This window comes from Pleurodeles waltl, chromosome 5 (genome assembly GCF_031143425.1).
Source record: "Pleurodeles waltl isolate 20211129_DDA chromosome 5, aPleWal1.hap1.20221129, whole genome shotgun sequence".
In the NCBI taxonomy this organism is placed as follows: domain Eukaryota; kingdom Metazoa; phylum Chordata; class Amphibia; order Caudata; family Salamandridae; genus Pleurodeles; species Pleurodeles waltl.
The window spans coordinates 1,074,539,800-1,074,553,578 of record NC_090444.1 but is presented as its reverse complement, the minus strand read 5'-3'; the positions used below and the strand labels follow the sequence as shown (position 1 = coordinate 1,074,553,578).

The 13,779-nt window shown below is 37.4% G+C and overlaps 1 protein-coding gene across 13 annotated transcripts in view; it reads left to right on the top strand.

Moving 5' to 3' along the window:
- Nucleotides 1-13,549, top strand: part of QKI (QKI, KH domain containing RNA binding) — a 252,890-nt gene extending 239,341 nt beyond the window's left edge. For 5 of the 13 annotated variants that reach the window (XM_069235295.1, XM_069235290.1, XM_069235286.1 and 2 more), the window contains 3 exons: nt 6,069-6,143; nt 7,615-7,671; nt 10,616-13,549. In XM_069235295.1, coding sequence (XP_069091396.1) covers nt 6,069-6,143; nt 7,615-7,643 — 104 coding nt within the window. In that variant the 3' untranslated portion in view covers nt 7,644-7,671; nt 10,616-13,549. Of the gene's footprint in view, nt 1-5,299; nt 6,013-6,068; nt 6,144-7,614; nt 7,672-10,615 lie in introns of those variants that run through there. The other 8 variants (XM_069235294.1, XM_069235293.1, XM_069235292.1 and 5 more) reach the window with 2 other exon arrangements.
- Nucleotides 13,550-13,779: the final 230 nt, after the last annotated feature.

Below are 13,779 nucleotides of genomic sequence, written 5' to 3'. Positions count from 1 at the left end.
GGTTCAAAGCTGCACACCACGAAAGTCCAGGTTGGAGGTCATACTATCGAAATATGACAAACTTGAAAATGGGATCCTAAAATTGACAGATGCAGGCCAGCGGGTAGAAAAAAATTGATTTTGGTACATGGAGGCAGGTACTCAGTTGTATGAAAAGCTAGAGCAGGTTATGTTAGTAAGGGATTGCCCTGTCGACAAAACTGAAAGGGGCCAACAAAACCTTCCTGTTCAGATGGCTTCCTGATTCCAGTACCCTGTGTGATGCTGATAGAACTTCTGTCCGTTGTACTCCCAGTTCAATTGGTCAGTTTCTCAGCTTAGCTGCAGCCGCACATATACTCAAGGCACTAGTATAGGTTTGCTAAATCTTTCACTGTGCTTTCACCTCAGTGGCACTAAGTGTGCTTTTCTTCCTCACTGTCTGCATCACTTGATACAAATAAATACCTGCAATTAGAGCAGGAGCCATTCTGCTAGCCCTTCACTAACAAAGGAAACTTCTCTGTTGCTTATGGTGTGGGCAGGTATGGAAGAAACCCAACTTCCACCCCTGGTGTTTCTAACGCTGGACATTGGCTGGCGAATGTTCAATTATGATTTGATATTCATCTACTCTCAGTCCATCGAATCTGAAGCTTTTGGTCAAATAGACAGGTATAAGGCTATGCTTTAGATCCATTCTTTAAGGCAAAGATTCTAAAGCACTGGATCCTCTACGCAAAGACTCTAAACCATTGGATCCTTGAGGGAAAGATTCTGAAGCTTTGGCTTGACATAACAGATTTTGTAAGGTTGGCAGCCACGCAACCTTTATCGTACTCTTTCTGCTGATATGTTTCTTAGATTTAGGATTGATAGGTTCTCACAGCTGCCTACAGAGATCCTGGAGGGGTTGGTTGTGACTGAGGAAAACACATGTAGCACCTATAAGATCACTGTAAGTATCTTGTGACAGTGCAATGAAAGAAGTGCAGCGAGGTATTTCTGCAGTCACGACGTGGAATGAGGCATGATTCTCAAATAAAGAATCAGTATATAAATATTGGCCCTCGTTTATTTACTGTTGCAGGTGTGTTTTTTTTGCTCACTGCATTGTTATAATTGTTTTAGTGTCTGCCACTGGGCCATCCTAAATCAGGATACTTATATTTTGTCGCCAGCCTAAGAAAAAAATCCATCATTTCTGGTCAACTTTTAGACATCACATGGTGATTATGTGCATTAATCTGATGCGCAAAAGAGCGGACTGTTCGTGTTTATAACCGCTGGCCTCAGACCTCCAGGACACTGTAATTTGTGAATCTTGAATAATTCACTAAAAGATTTGTCCTCTCTGGCACAGGTTCAGTCTGTCTCGGAGCAAGGTGACTGTCAAATCATTAATGGCGCGTTGTTCATTTGGAGATATTGCGCTTGAGGTATCACAGGTTTTGCCTCTAATATGCTCTATGAGCCATCACTACATATCAAGTTGGATTCCACGTGTTAAACGTCGCAAGTCTGCACGTGCATTTTGTGTATATTTGTACAAGGATCAGTTATATTTCCCTACAGTTGTTCTAAGAAAGTACAGGATATTTTTGCAATGAACATCTGTGACCTGCGCCCTACATGCACAATTGCATTTCAAATTTTTTTTTTTAAATCAGATTTTCCCTGCTCTTGTTACTTTCCGGCATTACACCATAAAGCAGTACCACCTATTTATTAAGACAAGGCATAGTTGAAAGCAATCCGTGGTTTGCTTTGCAGTGACAAATAGTTGTTTTTAAATGCTTGCATTTCGATTCTTTGACAGTTTTACATTATTGACCATTACTTTTCAGATTTTGTTTTACCGAGCTATCATCTAGCTTTTTTTCATCGTGGAATTGCGAACTGTAATCCAATGCAAAGGAGATAAAACAATATATCTTGCTTGGCCTGTTGGTAATTTGTTTCACAGCTGGCTTACAGTCCTGCATAAACCATCCGAAAACCTCTATGACTTAAAAGCATCGGTATTTGCTTTTGAGTCGACCAGTTGAGGGCCAGAATGAAGGAACAATTTGAAGGCCCCCAACTTGTGTGCTCTTTCCAGAAGACAAAGTTGTCTTTTCTAGGACTAGCAGTCCAGTAGCAGTTAATCTATTCACACAAGAAACTTGAGTAAGAATCCATGTGACTATGACCTTAGGTTGAATACTCCAACTCAAGAATAGAATGAAACTTCAAATCTTGAAAATGCATGAATCCACGTCATGGAGTAATTTCGTCTTCAGTATCGTTGCCAGTGATTGAATTGCCCACGATCTGGTTATGTTACACAGCCTAGGCGATATTAGCACTGCATGAGAGGACCTTTCATTCTGTCTGCTGGGCTGATTACAAAAAATAGCGTCACCTTTTGGGTAGCCTTGGCCATCAGGATGTTGGTTGAATGACCACTGTCTATAAACTACGCCCTTTTGCCTAACTGGGTTTGGTGTTTCCCGACAGACAGCAAATGCTGCTTGCCGTGGAATATTTACAATTCCAGTGTTCTCAACCCGCCCACCTTTCTAATTGATGCCAAAAAGCATTCTCTCGACAATCTGATATTACACTAGCTTTGGTTTGTATCCTGTTTACTATTTACGTTTGAGGACTTGGGAATTTGAATGGCTTTAAATTAGAACACTGGCCTTTCTTTAGATCCATGCTCGAATGTACTCCCCTCCAGTGGCAGGACTCAACAACATATTCATGCTCTCTCCATCTTATGTAGACTGCTACCATATTTTACCACATTTTCGGCAGTTGAAGGACTGTATTGATGATCTGGTCCGTGCTGAAATTTATTTCCATCCATTGGACTGTATACAGTGTCTTTTTTTGTTTTGTTTGGTTTAACAACACTTGGGTAATACACAAAAAGAGGGAACTAGTTACACTTTGTTCTGTAGCACTCAATATTATAAAACGAGTTATATCCATTTGTTTTTAATGTCTTTTGAGGCTGCTGTGCTTGCAGGCACTTCATTTTCTCACACTAAGCTTGCTAACATTTAAATGGCACTTATCTCGCATTGAATTGTTCTGCCAGGTGCAAAGTGTAAGGTACACACAGTTTTGGTCTGGCACTTGAGGGGATTGTAAAAAAAAGAAAAAACATAATTTCCTGTTTAACTCCTATACAGAATCTTTGCTGTAATTCAATTTGTTGCTGCTTGTTTGTGGAACAGAGAGAAAACTTGGCATGAAATTGGAACTTTACTCAGGGAAGTGCTTTTGCTTGGTTTGGTGTAAATCCTTTAATTCGTTTCCAAGCTATTTACATTACAGTAATGTGTTGGTTGTCTTCAAGGAATTAATATCATCTGGACGGTTAGTCTTCAGAATTGTCTTCAGATCAAGGCTTGCAGACCCTCCTTGGTCCTAGATTTAAAAATAAAAGTCCTCATTTGACAAGGCGCTTTTAGCACTTCCCATCTATTTCAGGTTCTCAGTGCCCAAGTTGGGTCCTCAAACCCCTTAAAACCGTGCCCATGAATCCTTAAAAAAATATTAAAAAAAATAAATACTGCGCCAGGCTTTTTGGCCTGTCAGAACAGTGGGGGTTGGCAGTCAACAGCAGATTAACAAATGAACAGTGTTTGACAATTATATGGTAAACACTGCAGCCACATAATTGCATAAAGCCACTGGCCCTCACCAGTGTCCATTGTTTTTATTAGCAGTTTATTTGTGAAAGGTAACCCTAAACACTCTTACTGGTATACATTGTGGGCTGCAATTTGAAGAAAACGTGATTTTTTTGTTTGTTCATCCTATGTACCCCGCCAAAAAAGGTTTGTAGAAATACATAAGGGGTAACATGTAGTATGGTCCTGTATAGCCAACTCGCGATTTTGATGACATTTTGTTACGCTGTCACTAGAACTCCATTGATAGCAATTTTGGGACGTACAGCAATTTCCTTTTTGTGTGTGTATTTACACACACATTCTAAAAGGAGATGTGTAACACAATTCTGAGTATGGACTATGACCACATTAGTGAATCAGTGGCTGAGGATTATACTGCCTTCATGTCAGAATAGTGCTGCACCCATCTGTCTGCCTATATCATGTCAATAGTATTTTACAACTCCTCCAAATAGTTAACCTTGCATTATCTTGTCATCTGACATACCTCTGGCCAGCAAATATTGCTTGTATGTACCTTTGTAACAGTTGAGCCTTTGTGGGTATGGAATTAATCTTTCCCTTGTCATTAGAGAACCAACATATGACTTCTACTCTTCCCTTCTGGTTTCTTGTGTTTGGCATATTGAATTGGTTAAACATATAACAGAAAACCCAGACACTCCCTGCCTGCTAGTTGTCATTTTCTAGTTTACCAAATGCTCACAGAATATTTTTGAGCTTTATGCCTTTTGACCTTCAAATTTGCTGTGTAGAGATCGTAGTTTGTCTTGGAAATTCATTAGCAAGAAGAATCTGTAAGCCCTCTTCTGAGATGTACACTAGTTTTCACCACATAAGTGCTTCAGCCATCCTTACTTTCTGACATACTTGTCCGATCATCAATTTAATGTGAACATTAATCTTGAAACTCTCCATTTGCCCCAGAAAGCTAAAGCCAAAAACTGTTTTATATTTACTTCAGTCAGTTGATGCAAGTTCCTCACCTCTATATGCTGGGACCTGCATCTTTGTAATTTGTAGCTATCTGTCATAATACTGTTTCCCGAAGAAGACCTAGTTGAATTCCTTTTTGTCCCTTGCAAGAATGGTGACATTTTTGAGCCATTGCTTGATGTTCTTTTGCTACCAGTTCAAGAACAGTTTAGTCCAATAATATCAAAGAATCGCTTTGCTTAATGTATCTAGTCTTAACTCTCCTTCTCTTGTCTGTTGTTGGCGTCTCGTTTTGAATGCTGCTAAGAGAACGTTTTAGAAGTTAATTGTTATTAGGCCCTTAGTCGTCCTCCTTCACAGGAGGTTCTTTTCACAGGCAGTGGGACACCATAAACTGCATACTCTGTTAGAAATAGTCTTGGGGTGCACAAATATCAAATGATTATATATATTTTTTTGTTTTGTTATGATTCAGCTGTTTCAAAGACATTGGGTGTGGCCATACTACTTTCTTAAGTTGCACTATGCAAAATGTTGTAGCGTCCTGCCATTGGAGGTTAGCACAATCAACTTGGTTCTATGGAAAGGCAACTAGTGGGGAGAAGTGGTGACTAATTTGTTGGATAGTGAACAGATAGTTTCTAAAAAGCCGTGTTTTCAATGGTGACTAATTTGTATTCCCTTCCTTTTATCTTTAGGTATGGCTTTCCAAACAAAGGGCTAAGAATGAATACAAGAACGGTGTTAACTGAACTTTCATCTGATCTGAATTAAATATATGCTTAGTTTCAGCAGCCTTTTGAGAAAAAAAACAAGCTTAATCTAGCAGTCAGTGACTTACTTGCACTTTTTTTGTTTTGCACATGGACGTCAAAACAATGTGGTTCATAACGACTTGGGTTAGCCTGTGTCATACGGTAGCAGTTCTGAGTGCCTAGTATGCTGACTGCGAAGAGTCCTCTACTGTGTGCTTTACTAATCGCCTAATTCATTGCTGTTCATACTTACTGACTTCAAGTTTTAAACCACAATCTTTGAGCTTGAAAAATTGTTGTGAAACTTTCCTGAACAATACAAACAACTGGAAGTTGTCTTAAAGTTAAAAATAATCAGTATTAAAATACATTTCAAGTTTTCCTGTTGCAGGAAAATGCACTTCAGTGAATAATGTGACTAGTAAAGCTCAAATTTGAGTCTAAGCATTTTCAGGCTTATAATTTGGGATTTGTGAATACATGTATCAAACGGGTTAAGGCCAGGAGGTATGAAATGAACGCAATATTAATCTTCACAGATGACTCCACGTATTACGGATTGAGACTACTGTGCCTTAACTTGGTTGCTCTTTTAAAAAACACTTTGAAAAAAGATCATGTTCAACCCAGTTTTATAAAAGCCTGCTGTTAATGTCGTCACTTTTCCTGTGAATGTTTTCTAACTTTGTCTTGATAATTGCAATTTAACTAGGTGCGGTGGCTACTAAAGTTCGAAGGCACGATATGCGGGTCCATCCTTACCAAAGGATTGTGACCGCAGACCGAGGTTAGTTTAGTTCTGCAGTTCTTGTTTAAGAAATTATGACTGTAAATGATCTTTACAGCACCACAGCTGATTTAGTTATACATGTACTTTGCCCACTGCCTGTCCTCATACCTTTTGACTTTTGAGGAAGATTTTTATATTGCCAACAAAAACTTAATAAACCATCGTTTATGCATACTCATTTTAAACCTCAAAGGTATTATTTGGAAAACTGTTAATACAAACCTGCATACACCACGGTATTCAAACCTGGTTTGCATGTAAAAAGTTAATACATTTTATGCTTCCTTAATTGAATTGAAGGTGAGGAGCCAGGGAATGGGATACAGTCTGATTTTAAGTGTATCAACTATGGATTGTAACCTATTTCAATTAATCAGCTTAGTGCTGCAAAGTGAAGCGGATGTATGCTTAATGAGAGCAAGCTTGAGAAATCCTGGCCTTCTGTTTGTCTGGAGAAAACTGAAGATTTGATTTCCTTTTTGTGTTCATTAAACTGTTTAAGCCACTGGATAACTGTAAAAATAAGATGCACTTTCTGAAAAGCTACACGATTCTGCACGCAAACGACTGTGAAGATGACTTCAAATGTTGGTTGGATCTAGCTCAATCGGTAGTCTTCTCTTCTACTTGGTGTCTTGCCAAAATGAGTTTTTTTATCCCCATTTGCTGCTAAACTCCAATTACTGAAGGCAAAATGACTTTTGAAGTTCGACAATGAGACGACTTCCATTTAACTGGGCATCTCTAGCCGCTGATTTACCATCCACCTGCTGGAAAAGAAGTCTTCATTTTTCTCTAGCAAGCAACTCCTTGCCACAAATATTTTCTTGGAACCACCAGCAATCTACTTAAGCTTAAGGAAGAACTTGTATAACGGATCTAGACATATTGAACTTAACACACATCGCTCAAAATAACATCCAGTACAAACTCTTACTTTATTTGGTGGGAGCTTGCGGTCACTTTAATGATGTCCGTGCACACGTAGCTTTCATTTAAATGAACACTGCAGGAATGAATCTTTTACATGCTTTGTTTTGTACTGGAATGGCAATTATTATGTTCTTCCAGTTTCCATTTTGACTCCACTTTCAAATTTATATTTGAAGAGACTCTTATCACCAAGATGATGGTCTTGATAAAGATAGCCTAAATCATCTTCTAGTGTAGACTAAGAATTAATGCTTCAGTGCTTGAAACACATGTGGGGAACCACAAAGAAACCTATTTGGCAGTGCATTTTGGGTTTCCTATTACTGACATTTACTTGGTGTGTCCCTGCCTAGCTGAGGGAAGTGGTGAGAACATCTCAAAGTAGCTTCACACCATATATGGGAGAAATGTATTAGTCTGCCCCTTTACAATAAAATCATGTTTCCAGCTTGGTGAATTCCCACTGCTGGCTAAGACTTTGTAAAAAGTTAAAAAAAAAAAAAAAAAAAATGCCCTTTATTTTTTTCTTCGCCAGCACCATCTCTTCAGTATTGGATCGAATAAAGAGGAAGCCATGCTGGCAAGGAACAAGGTATTTTATTTCAAGTGTTTTTGTTTCGCCAGTAGGGACAGGCACAAATTGCTCTGAAAAAATGGCTTCCTCAGGCATGTCTGCCAACTTTTCCCACTAAGTCAGTGAACATGTGAGGTAAAGAATGAAAAGAGCACAACAAATTCATCTTCTTTCCCAAGTAGTATGCCTGTCAGGGGGTGCCAGTGCTTTCTTCTGCCTACATTGTTTACAGGTGCAGGGTAGAGGTTCGTGGCTCCCCTACTATAAAAGCTTGGATTGCTTTGTTTGTGCCTACATTTGTATATATTTTTGTTACGCCATCCTTAGCACAGTAGTGCCATATTCCAAGTTCACTTTGTCATTAACACTGCATTTCAAACAGTCCATATGGATCTGCTTATATTATTTGGTGCTGAAACATTTCCCAACAGATTTTCTTCTCCTGCCCTCTTTCAAAATTGTGACTTCATGATCTGTTTTTTCTGGTCTGGTCACATAATGTAAACGATTCCCCTTACTTGTCTTTGACACTGTAGCTAAACGTCTGGAACAACCATTGTCAAGTTGAACTTGTGAATCACTCCAGTTTTGTTTTTTGTTGGTCTAGTTTCTCAAAATTGCAGACACAGCTGTGTGCTGTTGGTAGCCACCAAAATTGTAGTCACAGCGTTGTGATGGCAACATTGTTGCTCTAGGAGGATTATGCTACAGATTGCCACACTCAAGCACTTCTTTGACCACTGTAATTAGGACTCAATTAGACGTATAATCGTTCCAAATGGCAATACATAAACTGTTGGAAATATAAAATAATTACAGTAGTTTTTTGTTACCATATCACTAAAAGCAAAACAAACCTCACACTTCGGTCTAACGTAAATTGATTTTAATGGGTTCTCGGTATAAGCGATAGATAGTTTTGTGCCACATGTTTCACGTATGAAACATAGGCTTAGCTATCATGAGCAGGCCTTTAAATCATACACACGGTCATTTTACCACAAATTATTCTAACACCAAAATGTTAAAATGTCCATGGGTTGACATCTGTATTTGAAACTAAGTTTCCGCTGTGTAGTACTACAAAACTGAATTTGATTCACCGACTGACTTAATTGTAATAAATTGCAAGTGGTTTTGCACAGTGATGTGAACCTGTGTGTACTGTAGAAGCCCAGGGACTCGGCAGAGGATATATCTCTAGTGTACTGGTATCTTGAAAGATGCCATTCTTTGAGAACATAGTCCACACAATGCTCATGTGGCAATACAAGTTTGGTATGTTTTTATACACCGAACGTTCATTATCACGATAAAATACATATTATGGTGTCAGTAACATAATATATTTTATTCCTATTAAGTGATAAGTTGCCATATTAAATATTTATATTTCACGGTCTCTTTAAAAACATTAACAGATTGCAGAACCAAGCATAATTTTCCAGAAATTCAGGGAACGTTTTCATATTTGCAGTAGTTTTATTCCACTCTTGTGGAGTTTACACATTTTTCTAGCCTACACCATGGGCATCTTCCCACCCCTTTGTTTGATATATAAATGTGACCAGGCCACAATGTATTGGTCATTAACTATGCTATCGGTAAACAGTTCGTCTTTTTACTGGGTTCGTGTTTTTTTTGTTTTGTTGAATGGCACAAATCTGACTTTGCACTGAATACCCTTCTCACTTTCATCTCCTCTGCCTTAGTCATAACGGCAACAGTACAAAAAACGATATCAAACCTCAGAAATGATTAGCTATGACTAAGCTGTTGAACGAGTCTTAAAGAAAAAAGTACTACTGTTAAGTGGACCAAGTTTGGTGAAGGAGACTGTGAGAATGAATAAAGAAGGAACAGCTCAAGATCATTGGGAATAACTTTCCACTTGAGAATTTTTTTATGATGTTTTACTGTAATTGTTTTTTTTTTTATTTTGCAAAAGAAAATAGTATATACAGATGGCTTCTTAAATATAAAATTATAAAGCAGGAATGTATATGAAATGTCAAATTTTATTGTATTTGCAGAGTATTAGCTTTCAAATTGAAAAGAGGGCTGTTTGTAGATTTAAAATGCCTTATTAGTGTTCATTAGAAATGTCCTCTATTTTTGAATGACTTCAAGCTTTTTACATATAGAGTTTAAAATGGCAGGACTTTTACAGTGTTTACAAGCATTTGAATTTTTATAAGTGTCCAACTTGTGTAAAATAGAATTTTCAACTGGAAAATAAAGGCTTGAGCATTGGGCTTGGCCTTCTCCTGGTTCCCATGACAATGCTTACTGTCCTAGACTACAGTTTAGTGATTGTTTTGTATCATGAGACCAAGATATTCCATGTTTGTACATAGAAAATTTGAAAAGCAATAAACATTTTATTGAACAAAAATCAACCTTGTTTGGCCCATAGTTTATGTTAAACCCAGGTGTTTTTTGACGTCTTGCCATTCTGTAGATTCATTCCTTTTTTTAACAACTAGTTATTAATAATCACATCCATCAATATTAATAGTTGCTTCAATGCTTGCACCGGTGCATAGGGAGTACTAATGCTTAATAGCAGTCAGATACTGATCTGTACACTGACTGTTGTCTGTAAATTCTCTCTTCAAGATTCAAAACGTACTTGTTTTTGTTTTTCAATTTCCTTGACTGCTACTAACCATTAGTCATTAGGTTTATTTGATTTCTATTTTTCCTGTTAACCAGTTTTGTGGGAGTGGGCTCTTCTTCATGTGTTCAAATCATGATGCTAGTGTGTCATGATTTTATTGCATTCTGTAGACTGTCAATCAGTATGTCAGAATTAAACATGCTTGTTTTTTTTAGTTGTGATTAGTTTTTTCATGTTGTCATTAAGCCGTCACTAGCTGAAACTAATCTCCTCTCTATCTTTTCTTTCTTTTTTTTTGTTATTTTTATTTTTTATTTTAATTTTTTGTTTCTAACCACCCAGCCGCCACCGGCAACTAACCTATGACCTTCTGACCTCTGAACTCTTCACCCAATGATGACCTGACCATGCCTGCCTGCTGATCAGTTAACTGGTAATCGCCTTTGCTTGCCTGACATCAGTGCAGCAAGCTGAGGCTCTTGTCCGTTCGTCTTACCATCTAACAAAGACACAGATATTGTCCTCCAACTCTGCTTTTTTCCTTTTTCCTGGTTGGGTGAAAGTGGTTCTAGAACATGCACTGAATTGTAGTAAAGCAATAAGGTCCAATTCATCTATCTGCACTGATCACTCGAATCTCATCGCGAGCGTTTGGTCAGGAAGTCTCATCTAAGAGACTGGGGAGACGGCTGTCCCTCAACCCGACGACAGAGGCAGTTACTGTGAGAGACTTCTAGGAAACCTTTTTTTCTTCTCATAGTGGAGTCAAAAGTTCTTTGAATGTACTGTGTGCAAAGATGCATCATGCATGAACCTTTTTGGTCAGAGGTGTTACAGTGAAGGGTAGTTTCAAGAATCAAAAAAAGTATTCAAAATATGACTTGCAGTGTAGTCACTACAGTGCCCGCAGGGCTGAAGTTGCAGTCCTTTCATATTGTCTGCCATAGATGATGTATGAAATCAAAAATGTGCCATGGGAAAAAATAGATTCAATGTCAAATTATTTTTTCTAAACAGTCACTACAGCAGCAACAACCTGAGATCCACTTGCTGAGGCTATTAAGTTTGTCGAGAGCAAGGTACATGCATTATGTGTCACATTACTGGGCAAACTGTTCAAATATTCTTTTTAAAACTCCCTGTATAGAAAGATTACATTAAGGATGTAAAAGCCATGCTTGCCTACTTGCTGTATAATTGTAATGACATTGTAGATAAAGTGTAGTGCATTCAAACACAATGAACAAAAAGTAGATACTTTTACTATACAAGGGTGCTGGTGCAGAAAACAAATATATATTTTTGGAAATGTAGCATTTTATACTTTCAAGTGTTATAAAAAAAAAAGAACAAAGAAAGCCCTTTATTTCATAAAATGATTTTGTTCCTGGTGGTTGTCAAGAAACAAGACCAAAAGAGCCTTTTTGTCTTTTCTTTTTTTTCTATTTTTTAAGCATTGGAATACGTCTAAAGAAAAGAAAGTGCCTTATTTTCTTCATGGTCATGTAGTTGGGTGTCTCATTTAATCCACTTCTCCTACAAATAAGTTAAATGCATGCCACTCAGTCGCCCAGTACAATATGTGAAAAGAAGTTAAGGAAGAACACGAAAGTGAGAGCTGCGTTGCCTGATCTTTTCCATGATAAGGCAAGTTTGCCACACCTTCCGTTTGTTAGGGTTTTTGCTAACCCTCATATGAAATGTAAATGTGGCAAAATAATAATTTTAATTCTGGTCATTTGTTGGACTTATGTGTATGCTTAACCAAGATCAATTGTGTCAGCAGAAGTCAACATTTCACGAAATGATTGAACCTCACAGCCTTCCCGATAGACAACATTTTGTTGTCTTATTTATGTAAAAAATGTTCAAATTGAGTGTCTAGTATGTTGTAAGCATATCAAATGTTAAATGTTTTTGACCCAAAGGTTTAGGCTAATTTGTAAGCCTATTGTGGAAATGGGTCCAACAAAAGAAGTGACACTGTTTTCAACAGACTCTTGGTAGGGGCCATGTGTCTGTCTTTGTGTTATTAACTTGAACTTGGTCCCAGTTTAAGGATTCTACTATCAAGCAGTTGTCAAGCTTGTAGGTAAAGGTAGTAGAGAGAACACTTTTCCTAAAAGTTCCAACAATGTAGTGCCAATCCTGGGGATGATCAGGTAACCACTTGTTCTCGTGCATGTCAACTTTTGACTTCTGTGAACCTTCAGCTTCCAAGTAAAAAGGTCAATGGTAGGCTCAGAAGGCTTACATTTCAATCACTCATGTGGTGGCTGTCGGTCATCCTGTCTAACGTAGAACAATTTGAGTTTATTTACTATGCAACAGACATTCATCCTTTTCTATTCAGCTAAATTTCATTGATTGTCCAACCAGCATTGTCTTCCTCTTCAAACACATTATATTTCACACTAATGCAGTGCCATTTATATTTGTAAACTTTTTTTTTTGTGTCAAACTTGCGGCACTCAAACATTTGAGAAAAGATATGCGAAAATACCAGTATTTGATCCAGTTTCATCTCAACTATGGTAAACCTGGACGTTTTGGATGTTTATCAAAGGTCTATTTGAGGGTGGAGGCCAGTAGCTATGAAACTGATGTGTAAATGTTTGGTGTGAACAAACCTTTGAAAACTTAGTTGATAAAGACATTTTGGATCAACTTTAAAAAAGCATGACTTTTGAAATCTCTGAATGCCTTGTTTCTCAGTATTATCATTCTTTGAGTTTTTTTCTTGTTAACGAAGTATGTAGTTTTAAGACTTTATTTTTTCTGACAGTATTATGTATTTTTTGTTTGGGTAGATAGAAGTGTCATTTGTATGTAGGCATACAACTGGCATTTGTCTATTCTTTATAATCGATAAGTAGATTCATGCTGTGTATGTACCATAACCAACCTATTGCCTATGAGAACATGTAAGATAATGTATTTACAGCCATTGTTACAAGTTTATAATGTATTTTTCTATCTTGTTTTATATGTATGTTATATAACATTCAAAGGAATTTTTTTCCTGATTGAGAAAAGGATACAAAATGCAAAACCCACAATTTTTGATATCTGAAAATTGCCACTTGTTTTGCAGTACTTTATTATATTGAGAGTGGTGTCTTTTTGGGCTTTTAGTTAGTTCCTGGATGACTTCATTAGACTTATTTGGGTTTTAGTTGGATTTTTACATGGCTTGCATTTTAATTCTTTGGTTCTTTGCTGTTTCTATTAACCCATAGCATTATTTTAATAAATGTTATAATACCAACATACTAACTCTGGACTTTGTCTGTTTATTAACCCGTACTTGTTTAATTCGAATAAATAAAAGACAAACGAATGTCAAGTCTTGAATTACTAGACTAACCCTGAAGAACGTGACCACAGATAACCCAGCGTGATTTGTTTTTGTTGTTTGTCTGCTGAATTTTCTGCACACTACTGTTGAGTTCCCTTGCCTCATTATGCCAAATTATTTTTAACTTGGGAAGAGATGCCAGTAGAAA